This window comes from Cololabis saira, chromosome 2, assembly GCF_033807715.1.
Source record: "Cololabis saira isolate AMF1-May2022 chromosome 2, fColSai1.1, whole genome shotgun sequence".
Lineage (NCBI taxonomy): Eukaryota > Metazoa > Chordata > Actinopteri > Beloniformes > Belonidae > Cololabis > Cololabis saira.
In genome coordinates this window covers 31,075,910-31,092,196 of record NC_084588.1, presented here as the reverse complement: position 1 = coordinate 31,092,196, position 16,287 = coordinate 31,075,910, and the positions used below count along the sequence as shown (strand labels likewise).

The window sequence follows — 16,287 nt, the reverse complement described above, 5'->3', positions numbered from 1 at the left end:
GCTTCTCACTCAGACTTCTGCATCTGCCAACAGGTTTCTTTTTTTCGTGCCAACTCTTCTGAACAAACTACTCCACCGGTCTCTGGTATGAGAGCTGTCTTTCTCCACACCACATATTTCATGTTTAGCAAAAGTAAGATCAGAAGAAGATTAGTCCAATGTTGTTGTTTTTGTTTCCCTTCAATCAGCAATTCTTGGGTGCTCCTAGCGTGTTATGGTTTTATCCTGTTGGAGGACCCATGACCCGTGACTGAAGCTGAGCCTCCTGACAGTGGACAGTAGGTTTTAGTCAAGAATACCTGGGTAGTCCTAAGACTTCATTGTGCTCTAGACAGATTCAGGTCAGCCAGTGACGGTTGCAGAAAAGCAGCCCCCAAAAATACCCCCGAACCTCTTGCATCTTTCTCAGCAGGCATGGCTTTTGTTTTACCTTTGAAAACATTTCCAGCTGTTAATCTCGAAAAACTTGAAGCTCCTTGGATATTTTCTTATAGCCTTGACCCTGAACACACATCTATAATTTTCTCTCAGATCCTCAAAGAATCTTTCTTTTTCTTTTTACCTCCACCCCAAGTTCAGTGTGGTACACGAAAGGATATAAAAACTACAGCGACAGGTTTTCTCTCTTTAAATGGGCTGAAAGATTGATCATAAATATGAAAGAATGCCTGTGATACTAACTAAGATCATTAGTTTGAAAGGAGCTGTAGTGAATTCTAATCATTTTAGAAGCACTAATTAATTTGTCCAGACTATTTTAGAATATCTTTGTAAAATAAACAACAAATCCTACTATATCCAGGATGACCCACTTCAGCAGGTTTAGCTAGAGGAGTCAGCATAAAAACACATAAAGCATAAAATACAAGGACATAAGCCTTCATACTATATTAAAATATCTGCAAGTAAGTTCGTAATTGTTGCTTTTAAAATGCAAGTGTCTACAATTGGAGAAGGACAACACATTTAATCTGCATTAAAAAGCCATTTGCTTTCTCAAAAGAACATGTGCAAAAGCAATAGTTTCTCAATCAACAGACAGGACAAAAAAATAAACCGTTTGGAATAACATGCTCAGGACAGATCAATCTGAGGAGTTGTTACACACTAACAATAGCTCAGTCATCTTATGCCAAGATGATTTCTTTATCATTATAACAACGTTTGTCCTCTCGGCTCTGACCTCATCCCTCTCCACAGATACACCTATTTTGAGAAACTGTAAGTAATGAACAATAACTTCCTCTCAGAATGTACGTGTGGAGGCTGTGGTGATGGTGGGATATTTGTGATATGAGAACTAGATGGTGTGATTGGAGTTAAGTCATGTAGAGGGGTGTATGTTTGCTCAAGTTATCTGAACTAGCCTGCAGACATCTCATTTATGTACATTGCAGGCAAAACATTTCAAGAGCTTCTTAAGACAACTTTAAAGCACAGTGGTGGAAATGTTATGGCATAGACCGTTTCTCTGCCTCAGGGACTGGGATGCTTTCTGTCAATTATTCAACCATGAAATATGTGTCATGAATGAACCATTTAATAGGATGATGCTGCAGGGGATTTGAAGCCAACATCTTCACACGCATTTATGTAGAAGAGCAGTCTAATATTTATGCTAAGCAATATATTTACTAGTCGGTAAACATTTCTGTAAAAGAAAAATGCCATTAGGCTTTTGTTTTTGCTATGGCCAACTGCTTTTTGTGTGTCTCTTGATTTAATTGCTCTAAGCACCATTTCAAATCCAAATAAATGTTTTGTCCAACTAAATGAGCACAATTACCATGGGATACAATTTCTGATTTTCTCACATTTTTTTTTGCATATTCATGAACTACACAGTAAAAGGATCTTCCAATTTAATTCCATTGCTTTACTAATTTATCTAACTTTAATGTATTGCAATATAATCAGGCAACAACTTCTATTTACAATTTCTTTGCACACCAAACAGCTTTTTCCAAAACCACACAGATAATTTATGATACAAGCTAATGTCATATTTCTTCATCAGCTCATTAGACAGTCCTTATGTACATTGGGCTTAAGGAAATAATACAAGCATCAAACGCCTGGTAAATTAGCCTCACTTCTAATTCTTTCAAGGAAAACAAAATAAGTGAAACAAATGTCATGAACTAGTTGTGTTGCAGTTTTCTGCTCATTACAGTTCTTCATGCTAAACATTAAGGCTGCACGTTACGCTGGTAATTGACAGGTCTATTTTGTTCATTAGCAGTGTGTGCAGTCCGCAGAAAAAAGATACAGGGTCATTAATAAAGACATCTCATTTAAAACATCATTACAGTTCCTCAAACATAATGTGTAATTAAAGCTGCAAGCAGCGATGAACGGACCCGTGCACCTTGTGCACGTTCGGGCCTGCTGCAGTGGAAGTGCTTGTATTTTCTTTAAGTTGCGACATGATACAGGTGTGTACCGATTTTCGTGCATGTACGTCAAACTGTATTGTAGGGCTTGAGGCACAAAGTTTTCTAGGGGGCGCTGTTGAGCCATTTTGCCACGCCCATTAATGCAAACCATTAAATATCAAATTTTTCGCCAGGCCTGGCTTGCATGCAAAATTTGGTGACTTTTGGGGCACGTTTAGGGGGGCAAAAAGGCCCTCATTTTGTCAGAAGAAGGAAAATAAAAACATTTCCTACAGATACAATAGGGCCTTCGCACTGTCAGTGCTCGGGCCCTAAATATTACTCTGAATAAAAGTCAAACACTGCAAAGTCATTGTTCTTTATTTCACAGATCGTATATAAATCAATACATCATTTACTCTTTATGTTACAAGTTCAGTTAAACAATATGGACCTACAAAAAGGTCATTTAAGTTAGTCATTTCTTTCATAACAGATTTTTTTCTGATACTGTTGGTAATACTAACAAATGCTAAAATGAATTGCATAAAATGTTTTCGTGCAATGTTTAGTATATTTCTACATCAACCGTCACCATGAAACAAAAACTTTATTCAGACCAAGATGGACATTTTCACTGAGCAATAACTCCTGAGGCTGGATGTTTTTGTTTAGCCACATTAAGCCCAATATCTTTCCAGTCCCCCTTATCTCTTCCCAGCACAAATGTGGTGACCTTTCAGCGTTCTAGGTGCTTAATTATTTTTCCTCCTTGCATGCACTGAAATGCTATGACTTAAAGGTTAACTTCTCTTAGCTCTTACAGGCTAGTGTTTGACACACAGTTTTAACTGAAGACACAGATGGCCTCAGTTCTTCAAAGCGCGTTATCGTTGATGTTCAAATGTCTCAAATGAAAGGAAGCCTGAATATCATTTTTTTTCTGATGAGCTGACTTATGTCTTAAATGCATTTACCCAAGCCACATGTCTAAATAATCTGACACCATTAAAAGCTGTATTCAGGCATTTCTAGAGCAAAGACAGAGTAATTGGCTAGCTATAAAACAACTATAAAAAGGTGGTTTAAGAGGCCGTCTCTGGCCAGGAATCAAATCCTGACAACAGTGTGTCCAGCAAGTAAAACAAAAACTGCTTATAAACAGAGCTTGTGTTCCAGTCCACTGAACACTGTTCTTACGCTGAAATTTGATTAAAATATATAAATATACAATACTCATTACTTAAATCAGAACGATGTAGACTGTAAGTGGTTGTTTCAAATACTTGCCATACTGCCTTGTTATCAGACCATTTTGTAATGCAGTCCATTACTCTATCAGTGACCTCAGTAGCGTCCAAAGTTCCTAAGCCGTGCTCAGCAGGGTACAGGTCGAGGACACACTGGAGGAGCGCTCATGGACACTGTTATCCAAAAATCCTGACACAAACTGTCCCCCCGATGTGCTGCTGCACCCAAGGGATTTGGCCAATTCAGGGCAAGTGGCCAGAGCCAGCCTCTGGACAACAAGATAAAATTTCCTCCTGAAGTTTCGGTTTATCCAGAAATAGAAGATGCAGTTGAGGAAACCGTTGGAAGTTGGCAGCCACACCACCACAAACTCCATCCACTCTGGTACACTGCTACCCGAGACCGCTGTGGAGCAGAAGATGTAGACATAAGGCCAGTGTCCATGGCAAGTTACTAATAAGCAGTCATCTGTGATTTAGATTCACGTAGGTTAAGCTGAAAATTATAACTCATGGCAAGTTTTGACAATTTAATTTTGTTTAAAAAAAAATTGTTTGCTTTAAACTATGAAATGAAAAAAAAAAAGGGTGACAACCCCCTGTGGGAAACTGTATTGGTGAGGTTCATAGTATTTCTATATTGGGCTTTTTACAAATCTGCTCTTTATTTTTTACCACTCTGCAGTGACAATCCTATATTTGTGATCAGTTCTGCTATTCTCATTTTAAAAATATGCACTGCACACGGCTGCTTTCAATGTGTGCCACTTCAACAAGGTAGGCACACAAAAAGATTGACAAGTATTAGTTCCAAAAGCACACAAGGATTAGGAAAGATTTTGGTACGGGAGGACAATGCAGGGCAGGATACCTAAGATTCAGAGTAGTGGTGAACCTCGGAAGGGGAAGGAATCTGGAGGACGACAGGAAAATGGTAATTTTTGATTATTTGTTTAGGTTATATATATATCTTTAATTTCCTAGAGGTACTACTGGATTGTGTTGTTATTTGGTACTCTTATTATGTTACAACTTTGGATTGTATAACAAGAAATATGTAAAGAGAGAAGGGATGTGAGATGGGAGGGGTTAAAACTGTTAAGTCAGAAATAGATCTGAAATGTCCTTTATTATAATATTCTGTTTGTAAATGAAAAAACAAAGATATTGTTAAAAAAAAGAAAAAAAAGATTTTGGTCATGAGTTTTGTGGAAAATGGCTCAAACAAATTGAATTGTTTGGACATATAAATGCTCTCATTTGATAAGATAAAGAAGAAGCCTCTTAACTCCCAAAACACCAACAACTAGTTAAGCAGGTTAATGGAAATTCATGTTGGACCTATAATGCAATTAAGAAATAGTTAATTACTTTCTGCAAACAAGTAACCCAGTCAGTCGGAAACCCAACCAGAATCTGTGGTGGACTATAAAGACCAAAGTAAAGTCAAGGAAGTGTTTAATCATCACAGAGATGGCAAGAACCAGCGTGCTGGGGTGCTGCTATCCCCCTTTTTCCATTTGTCTTTTCATCTGGTTTCCTCCTCGTAAGTATAAACCATCATAAATTACACATTAGCATAGAGTGATTTGGTCCTAACTGTTTTTAAATGGATATAAGCATGTAATATACGAACAGAAATAACCTTTAGTCTTTTTCTGAGTGTAAATTGAAACCATCAACCTAACATTTATAGTCTAGAGAGGGAAAAAAATAGTTGAGATTTGGTGGCAGAGAATAAAGTGCTTTTCTGTGAATCTAGCATTTAGACAGAGGCACTCTTCAGTTTAAGACACTGAGCTTAATTTTGCAGGGATTTTCAGCCATATCAGATATATTAAGCCCCTTTGGAAAAGGTCTTCATTTCTAAAAATATTGAGTTGGGACTCAGCTTTCAGACTTGATTACTTCGAGACAGCTCAGGGTTGAGATAAATGAGAAAACTAAAAAAAAGAAAAATGAGTCACGACTGGCCTTGAATCAGTATATTCATGCCCATAATTACATAAATAACTGACAGCTATCCCTCCCACAGCTCTGGCAAAAACTATAGATAAAGGGGGGAAAGAGGAAATTACCATTAAATATGTTGTTAAATATATGTACAAATGCTTAAATTTCAGAAGTCTTGCCATCTTTGAAACCAGAAAAAAAAATGTTAAAAAAAGGACCCATGAGCTGACTTGGATTCTCTCCAATAAAGTGAATAACATTTCCACAGAGCAAATAGTCACTGCACAATGTCGTCATTGGTAAGATCAACAACTGGATTTAAAGGTCAATTCAGTATATTGAGTAGACCGCTCTGATATTGTTCATGTTAAACAGTCTAAATATTGACATCAGCAGCCAACACTGGTTTCTACACAATCTGGATGACTTCATATTTCAACTTTGATGCACACTGCTCTGTTATAACATGAGTAGCACTTAGTTATCCAAATGAGCAGGCTACATCCACTTGGCTGGACCAAAAAGTTCACTTTTAAAACAACTGGACAATTGCCAGTCTTTGTCATCAAAGTTGGTAATTTAAGTGATGTGAAGAAAATAGTAACATTTGGAACGAATGCACACTGAAGCAAAGCAGAATGGATTCTTTTTTTTAACTGTTACAAAGATTTGTGGAATAAAGGCAAGAATATTAGTCACTCCTGCAGTGGCACCACCAGGGGGTGGCCAGGGGTGGCCACGCCCCCCCCTACAAGTTTGCTGGCCACCCCACTTGCCTGAATAAAAAAAAATAAATAAAATAAAAAAAAAAAAAAATACTTGCCGGTCACATAGATCCGTCAGTTATGCGTTTCATCCCAAATCATTGGGCCAAATGCACAGCCAGCCAGCCCCAAGAATCGCTCTTGATCTGCCATCACTCACAGTAGTACTATCATGGCGCTTTTACACTAGTACCTACTCAGCGTGACTCGACTTGCCAAACCCCCGTTTTGCGCTTTTCCACTAGCGGCTGAGGCGTGCCGAGTAGATACTTTTTCTGTATCTATTCTGCCGAGGTTCTAAGCGTGCCGAGTCGGCCTGTATCTGACGTCATCGCACTACACGTCACCGTTTGGTCGGGGGGCTTGGCTGTCAGACGTTTGAATCAGGAAGCGGGAATCAGCGCAAGAGTGTCTCGCGGCTTCCTCATTTTATCAGACAGGCAATGGCAGCGCAAAAGTGTGTTTTGTTATCCAACTCTGAGGTGCAGATGTTCATAAACCTGGTGGCTGAGGAGAGGATTCAAAAAGGGATCTAGACGGGCGGTAAGGAACAACCAGATCTTCCAGGCGCTCGGTCACTTCTCAGCCGCTCGTGGCTCCAGCTGACTTTTCATCAGCGCCGACACAAACAAAAAAAAAACCTTCTTTCACTCTGATTTTTTAACTTGATATCGAACACAAGCCAAAGACCCAGCAGCACATCTATCATCTACTCCATGTTCTACATTTTTAGTGTTGTCTTCTCCGTTTAGATCACACAATCAAATACGTCACAGCAGCTTCGCTCCAACCCGCCCACTTCTCATCTGGGTGTCTAAAAACAAACGAGGACGAGGCGAGTGGAGGCGAGACGAGGCGTGGCGAGTTGAGTCGCGCTGAGTAGGTACTAGTATAAAAGTGCCATTAGTCTATGCACATTAGACCATTAGTGACAGTAAATGTAACACAATAAACCTAAGTATACGCATTTCTGAGCCTGTATACTACAACAGTATAATAAAATCCTGTAATGATGGCTTTTAGTTTTGGTGTCCACCCCATGAATTTAAAGGGGACCTATTATGCAAAACACGTTTTCTCTTGCTTTAACATATATAAGTGGTCTCCCCTCAGCCTGCCAACTCAGGCAACGTTTACACGTAGCCGGGTATTTACAAAAACTGATATTTTCCCCTCTCCGTTTTCAAAAATATCCTCGTTTACACGGACTTGCATAAATACGCTGTTAACGTCATGCCAGCCAATCAGAATCCTGGAAAAAACATCAACAAATGACACGTGTAACTTCCAGTTAAGGCTGATTTATGGTTCCGCGTTACACCAACGCAGAGCCTACGGTGTAGGGTACGCGGCAGCGCACACCGTGCATCGCCGCGTTCCCTACGCCGTAGGCTCTGCGTCGATTTAACGCGGGACCATAATTCTGGCTTTACTTCCAAGACGGAACGAGAGTCAGAGAATTTAAAACAGGTAAAATAAAAGAAAATATTGACGGTGGCCAAACAAATTGTAAACACAGGCCGCACTCATGACGCTGCTGGTGACGTTTCTGTCGCATAATGTGACGTAAATCTCAGTTTTCTCTGTTTAGACGCAAACGTGAAAACTGAGTTTTTGAAAATCTCCACTTTGGCCGGAGTTTTCAGAAATGATCGTTTTTGGGGGGCTTTGACCTCCGTTTTCGTGTAAACGAACGGCCAAAACGCATGAAAACGCCTCCGTTTTTGCCCCGTGCAAATGGGGCCTCAGAGAAGGAGGAAAGCAACCAAATTCTGCAGTGTCTGTACAGCCGCCCGTCCACTCAGAATCCCACATAGATAATGAGGTTAGAGAATGGGAAGATAAAGACATGGCTCAGAGGCTGAATTTCTAATTTACTTAGCAAAAACAATCAAAAGCTTGTTTTTAAGACATTCAAGGCCTGTTTAAAATAGGTATTAGATGCCATAACAGGTCCCCTTTAAGTGGCCCCATCTGGCCCCCTCTACTGTATGAAACATTTTTGGAGGCGCCCCTGCACTCCTGGAGACCTGTCATAGTTTTTCCATCTTTCCTTCACAGATTCTCGTTACAAAAAGCTCACTCTTCTTCATGATGTTTTGCTTACCATTGTAGAGCATAGCCGCCATGCAGGGCGTCCAGCAGGTGTAGTAAGCTGCCATCACGGGCACCAGCACCCGCGCTGCCACGTTGTGGCTGCGGCGGAGCGCGCAGCCGAACCGGCGCAGCTTCAGCCGCTGTCTGCGGGCCGCGCACCACACACGCAGGTTGGCGTAGGTCAGGACGATGGAGCAGGGGAAAAATATCAAACACGTCAAGCTTATGGAGTACACCACGTTCGTAGAGTAGGACGGATTGCAGACCAGTGATGCGGTGGAAAAATGAACCTCGATAATGCCATCTGGAAACGAGATTGGCAACAGTAAAACGGGAGGGAAACACCAGGCGAAGGAGATGAGCAGCAGCGTCCTTTTTCTGGTCATCACAGTAGAGTACTGGAGAGGGTAAAACACGGCTATGTACCTCTCCAGGCTGATGGTGGCCAGCGTGTACATGCAGGTGGAGTAGACGGTGGCGTTGCAGAAGGCCACGGCGTGACACAGAGCGTCGGTTCCCTGCGTGTAGTCCTTTAACAGACTCACCCACAGGTTCAAGGGCATGACCAGCAGCCCGAAGGCCGAGTCCGCCGCGGTCAGGGACAGCAGCAGGTAGCGGGAGTTCCTGGACCAGCCGGACACCGACGAGCTGATCACCAGCAGCACGGCAATGTTTCCCAACGTGATCATCACGCCCAAAGCGATGATGATGCCCACCTTGATGGAGCGGTGGGTGAGCAGCTCCTGCAGCCTCTGGGGGTCAGCCAGGGACAGGTTAGGGCTGGAGGCCGACAGGTTGAAGGAGGGGAACATGCTTCCTCACACAGACATGCGTGCGATCAGATCAGGGATGGGAAAGGGGAAAGGCTGGGCGAAATCAAAAAGGTTTAGGCACAAATACGGAGGAGAAGCTCCAGGTTTCCTTCGCTGCTGCTGGCCAAACAATCACCTGCACACCTGCGGCAATCAGTGGTGGGCGGTGACTCCTTCAAAAAAACCAAACAAGCTCATCCACGGCGGCATTATCTTTGATAATATAATTGTTTTTTTATTTGTATTAATAGGCAAGGCAAGGGAAGTTTATTTATATAGCACAATTCAACACAAGGTAATTCAAAGTGCTTTACAACAACATTAAAAGCGGCAAGACATTTCATTTTCATTTTTCATTTTCATTTATTTATTTATTCAAACAGGTTGAAACAAAAAAAAAAATCAGAATGCATAAAATGTATACCGAAAAAAAAACAAAAAAAAAAAACAAAGAACAACAAAGAAAACCATAAGCAAAACAAAGCAAATTAAAGAGACAAATCTATATGTAAATAAATATTTCCTGTTTGAAAGGGTGTAGGATGAAGTTTCAAAAAACTTTTCTAGTCCTACCCCTTCTAATGTTCTGTTTTTACCGTTTCTTCATTTCACACAACTTCAAAAGAAAAGCATAAAAGAAAAGAAAAAGTGGTTCAGCTGAGCAAGGCACTTTGGTTATTGGCTGATCAGTTCATGTGTCCATTTTCGTTTTGTATCCAAACAGAGTAGTGTTTTTAAAGATTTGTTTAAACTTGCTTAGTGATTTGCATAATTTCATTTCATCTTTACAGTTATTCCATATAATTACAGACAGTAAATAACAAATAAAATGAAATAAAATTATGAGAAAAGAAGGTAAAATAATAAAAAGCACAAGTTGCTGAAAACTAAGGGCAGTAGAGTACAGCAGGTACACATCTCATTCGCGGTTTTCAGAAAGTATTTTATTTAAGAGTATGCTTAACTACCAAATAAATGAAATAAAATTATAAGAGAAGAGGTAAAATAATAAAAAGCACAAGTTGTTAAAAAGTAAGGGCAGTAGAGTATAGCAGGTAAGTATTTAATTTAGGAGTACGCTTCAGTAAACAGTAATGTTTTTAGGCCTGATGTAAATGAGCTGACAGTTGGAGCAGACCTCAGGTCTACAGGAAGTTTGTTCCACCGGTGAGGAGCAGAATAACTGAACGCTGCCTCACCTTGCTTGGTTCTGGTTCTTGGGACACACAACAAACCAGATCCAGATGAACCTGCGGGGGCTGGAGCTATATAGGGGAACTAACAGATCAAGCATGTATTTTGGTCCAAGACCATTCAGTGCTTTGTAGACCAGCAGTAAGGTTTTAAATTCTATCCTTTGACTCACTGGAAACCAGTGTAGTGATTTCATGACCGGTGTAATGTGGTCCAGTTTCCTTACTTGTGTTTGTAATAAAAACTATACATAACAAGAGAATGTCACTGAAGTCATTGTGGACCAAGTACAATAAAATATAAAATAAAAACTCTCAAATTGATATTAACTGTTTTCACACAAGAGCATGATCTATTTATGGACCTTATTATACACGAAGCACTAGTTCAATTAAGATGTTTACATCAGTTGATTTTAATATATTTATCCCATGGTATTTTTATTATATTCTGAGATCATTATTCAATAAATGGTATCTCTTACAAGAACATCCCTACACCTTCCAGAATTTAATGCAAAGACACCAAACACAAATATGTCAGTACTGATGCCCAGGGCTTGAAATTAACTTTTTGACCTACTAGCCAAGTGGCTAGTAGGTCAAAAAAGTTACTCGCCAAACAGATTTTTTACTCGCCAAAACCAAAAAGTTGCTTCACTAGAGTATTTCGTCATCACTACTTATATAGCAGTCATAGTAGTACCATATAACAGTCATCCCGTTCTTCTCAATCAGTGCTGTGTAAAAGGACCTTTCAACTATTCTGGAAGAACAGTATAAATCCCTATGCAGCAGTAAGAAGACGCATGAAGTACATTAGATTCAAATATACAAACTATTTGCCCCCTCCTCCTCCTCCTCCTCATCCTCCTCCCTCCTCCCTCCTCACCTCACACACATTTGTGATAGGCTATATGAATTTATTGAGGTTAAAAATAAATCATATGCAGTAGTACGATATCAATGCAAGTCATGTAATAGTATTTTTATTGAAAAACAGGGTTTTTAAAATAAAATAAGTCCCGTCAATTGACTCGCGAGCGTAACTTCAAAAATAAGTAAGATACTCTGCGTCGGTGCGACGCGGAACCATAAATCAACGCACACGTGGATTTCGGCGCCGCAGCTCCGCTTCCTCCCGGCTCCCGGCACCGAGTACTACTCCGCGGTACTGCGGTAACAGTCCTGGGGCCTCATCTATAAAGCTTGCTTGCGCAGAAAAAGCGCCTGAAAGTTGCGGAAGCCACCATCTACGCAAAGCCTCGGATCTAAAAAGAAAAAACTAACCGATGGCTGCCGCTCCAAACCCACTACTCCACGCCGAAGAGGAAAAAAGAAAGTGTTCTGATTAAAATAAGGAAAGTTGGACTACCAACAAGTATATAACAATTGCGTTCATAAGGATAAAGTTTTTTAAAAAAAATAAAAATTAAAGAAATTGTCTCTTCTCCCTGTGTGTGTCCGCCTGTCATGCACGGGTACTTGGGCGCATGTTGTTTACTTTTAAGCCGGAATTATGGTTCTGCGTCACACCAACGCAGAGCCTACGCCGTAGGGTTTGGCGTAGGGTGCGCGTCGCCGCGAACCCTACACCGTAGGCTCTGCGTCGGTGCGACGCGGAACCATCAACGCACACGTGGATGTCGGCGCTAGAGTACTAGTACTAGTACTAGTACTAGTACTAGAGTACTAGTACTAGACTCTCTCTAGTACTCTAGTCGGCGCCGCAGCTCCGCCGCAGCTCCGCTTCCTCCCGGCTCCCGGCACCGGGGCGTGTCCCTCCGCGGTACTCCCGCGGAGTCCCGCAGCCCCATTGAGTATTTTCACCGGACATTTTGACCGGAGAGATTATAAAATACCGGACTTCGGCATATTTTACCGGTTATGTTATGTTCCCTCGTTTACTTTTCTTCTTCTGACCCGTTAGCGGCGCTTGGCAACCAACGAAAATGAGCATTACCGCCACCCTCTGGATTGGAGTGGTATAATTTTTCTAGGTCGCCAAGTGGCGAGACAGCCAAAAATATGTCTCGCCACAGCAAAATCTAGGTCGCAAATGGCGAGTGGCGACTGCTAATTTCAAGCCCTGCTGATGCCATGTACCAGTGTGAGTGGTGATTTGTCTTGTAATAATAATAATAACAGCAAAAGCTTGAAGTAAAAGTCTGACGCGAGCAGATGTGCTAGTTTCTCAGTACCAATTACGCCAAGTCAAAACTTGGTAGTTCATACCTGGAATTACTTCTCCTCAGTTATGCTAAAAAAGCTATCTGGGATACTGCCATCTACAGTCTCCACTGGATATATCCTGGATGAAAATCAGCAGAGCAAGAACTCATCTGGGGATTTTGGCCTTACTTGTCTAGATGTGAACTTTGACTTGTAATAGTGTATTAGTTGCAACTGATTTTAAAAGTCCATAAGAGCACAAGTACAGACAAGAATCCACATTGAGAAGACAGTGAATGTATTATAAATTCATATTGTGAGAGAAAGCTTCTGGTATTAAAACTTGATTTTAGACAATGAATATGAGCGAGGAAATGCTTAGTAGAAAACAATGCCATGATCATAGAGTCTCCCAGCCAAATTCTAGACCAGTGTCCAGAATCAATAACAGGCAATAACAGACCAGCAGGATGGCAAGAAAGCTGTCCAGCCTCTTAGACCTGCTGCGAACAGTGGCATAACATCTATGTGGAAACATGAAAAAAAGAGGAACAAAGGATTTTCAAATATGTAACTGTCTTCATTGCTGCAATAGCAAATAAAGACTGCAATTCATTAGAGAATGCGTAACTTTGGGCATTGTTTTTATATATATGTAAAACAGAAATTATATAATTTCATCTTCTTCAACATCTCCAGTAGATTCTCAGACAATGCCCTCTTGTTTTTATCATTCCCAAGCAAAAAAAGAATCTGCAAAATAAACTCATTAAAAAAACAACAAGTACTTAACAGGAATCCTCATTATTTAGAGGAAAGAAAATAGTTGATTGTAATTTTTCACATATATATCATCAGTATATTAAAAGTATTATTGGTAATTATTTCTGCATTCATTAGGAACTGAATAAACTCACTTTAAAGTAAACCCAGAGCAAATGTTAGAGTTTAGGAAGCTCAACCGTGGGAGTAAAAACAATTTCAATTCAAAAAGCCTTCAAAAACTAAAAGAATTGTGAATGACAGAAAAATGCAATCCTTTGACAGTCGTCTTTAATTGGAATTTAAAAAATACAAAGTCAACTTTCTGTTTTTGTTTGTTTTAATTAGGAAAAGCAATGTGTGTGTGTGTGTGTGTGTGTGTGTGTGTGTGTGTGTGTGTGTGTGTGTGTGTGTGTGTGTGTGTGTGTGTGTGTGTGTGTGTGTGTGTGTGTGTGTGTGTGTGTGTGTGTGTGTGTGTGTGTGTGTGTCTGTCTGAGAAGTATGTAGGCCTGTGAGTGTATTTAAGTGTCTGTTTTGAAGCTGGGAGGGAGGGGCAGCATCGATACATATCAATTAATTCAAAATGATGTATACAGTACATAATACAAGTATCTTGACTGTTCATACATATGTAAATATACCAATATAAAGTCATTTACATGCAGTCAGCTAGTACATATACATAATAATGGTGGGAAAAATAAAAATAAATTGTGGAGTCCCCAATAAACAACAATGTGTAAATATCTATTTGAGATAATAATCGTCCTACGTTTATCATCTATTAAAATATTATATATTGTGTGGTCTGTGCTATATCACAATTCACAGGACAGCCAACCAACCCGGCTCACCACCTGCACGCACCCAGGCACAAGGGAATGAAGAATATTTTCCATTCTTGCTTGAAATAGGAAATGGGATATTAGGTGCTGCAGATCAGAGCCTCTAATGTACTGCTTTTTGTTTCAAAGTGCAGCAAAGTGTTTTCTGTGGGTTGCCAAGCAAGGTTGTTCAGACTGGCAACGCTGTGTTGATATGTGAAGAAATTGGTTTGGTATTGTCTTGCTGAGACAGGCAAGGACATACAGAAGAATATTTTGTCAGAATGGCAGCATACAGTATGTTGTACCAAAGTCTGTATTTGTCACCTGTCCTTGCCTTTGTCCCCAAGTCGGTTCTCCCTCCTGTCATTAGTTTTATTATTTTAGATATTTATTATTCTGTTTTATTATACTAGCTGTGTGTGTGACTGATTCTGTGAGCAGTTGACCACTCTTAAATTTCCTTCGAGATTAATAAAGTACATCTATCTATCTATCTATCTATCTATCTATCTATCTATCTATCTATCTATCTATCTATCTATCTATCTATCTATCTATCTATCTATCTATCTATCTATCTATCTATCTATCTATCTATCTATCTATCTATCTATCTATCTATCTATCTATCTATCTATCTATCTATCTATCTATTTAGCATTAATGATGTCTCCACAGATGTGCACAGTCCCAATGTCATGTGCACTAATATAACTCCATAACTTTGTCGTGGCTATTTAAATGTGTTTATAACACGCTGGATGGTTTCCCTCCTCTTCAGCTGGAGGACATAAAATTCTTGATTTCAGCTGTTGCTGATTTGTTACCATTGTCACCATTAAACCTAAACCTGTGTAATGTATGGAAAGGGTTGAAAATACATGAAATTTCTGTGCTGCATCCCATTAAATTATGCAAAGTTGACAGCATGCCTTTTCCTTTCTTTTCTTACACACCAGGGCACTCTATCACCGTTTGCTTTGAGGCTGACGTCTGTATGCAGTGACCCGCAATTGAACTTTTGCATTATGTTTTTAATGTCTACACAGAAGCATAATCCAGTCAAATTCTATCTTTGTGGGACAAAAAAAGGGGTTTGCAGCACAATGCCTGCTTATTAATTATCAGGCTTTTCCTTTCAAGATGGATTTCAGGGAAACAACTCCACTCTTGCATTGTAACCTGTGACTTTCTTTTGATGCTGATGTGTCTGGAGTTCACACTTTTCATAATGCAACCTTCTACAAGAGTGAGGTTTTTTATCCGTTGCTCATTATACAGAGATGTAGGGCTTAACCACACAGACATATATAGAAAATGACCTGTGTGTTTTCTCTGCAGCTTTATTCTTTCTGATTAACAAGACACTTTCCACCCTGCAGGGTTTCCATTGGAGTCATTGCTGTTGTTACGCTAATATATGAGTTGATAAAGACATCATGTGAGTTAGAAGTGTGATATCTTCAGAAGTAAAAACTGAACATTACCAATACATTCATGAATAATTAATGTGACAGAAACATGAGTACAACAGCATTACAAATCTGTGTTTCTTTAATTAGTTGTTTAAAATAGTTCTGCGGCTGGAAAGAAAATATACCGAAAATCACAGAAAATGTACTTTGGCAGTCTGATGTCTCACATTTAATCATTGTCCAGTTTCCTTCAGGTTGATATCAGAGCATCACAATAACGCCCCATTAGTGTCAGGCTTTCCTTCATCTTCTGCTGCTGGTCTCAGTGTCTTGTGTCTACACTGCAGAGAGTAGCTGCCAGCATCGCTCCATCACATAGACGTGATGACATCAGTGTAAAAGGAAAGGGCAGGCAAAATTGTTGCTGACCTTTTCCTCTAAAGTAACCATCTGTTCACAAGTACTTTTATGAACAATCAAACTGACCAACAAACTCACTGCACTTGCATACCCAGGGACATGAATACACATTTTTAATAAAACAATTTAAACATCTCCCATGGCATTGAATTGCATTTATACATAGATTAAAATAATATTGATTGTGCAAATTAGGGAAATGTGGACACACCATTAGCAAAACATGTTAGGATCAATGGAAATGTTT

At 39.9% G+C, this 16,287-nt stretch overlaps 1 protein-coding gene across 1 annotated transcript; it reads right to left on the bottom strand.

The window, feature by feature from the left end:
- Window positions 1-3,741: 3,741 nt before the first annotated feature.
- Window positions 3,742-9,251, bottom strand: zgc:162592 (uncharacterized protein LOC561993 homolog). Its single transcript, XM_061710547.1, has 2 exons — window positions 8,450-9,251; window positions 3,742-4,031 (listed from the first exon to the last, which is right to left on the bottom strand). The coding sequence occupies exons 1-2, from the start codon at window positions 9,249-9,251 to the stop codon at window positions 3,742-3,744; spliced, it is 1,092 nt and encodes a 363-aa protein (XP_061566531.1).
- Between the last annotated feature and the right edge of the window lie 7,036 nt (window positions 9,252-16,287).

Bases quoted from the DNA above. Each gene is read 5' to 3' on its own strand.
- zgc:162592 (XM_061710547.1), bottom strand. From the start codon at position 9,251: ATGTTCCCCTCCTTCAACCTGTCGGCCTCCAGCCCTAACCTGTCCCTG. The intron at 4,032-8,449 runs GTAAGCAAAACA...TCTGCTCCACAG, and splicing joins GGCGGCTATGCTCTACAATG to CGGTCTCGGGTAGCAGTGTA.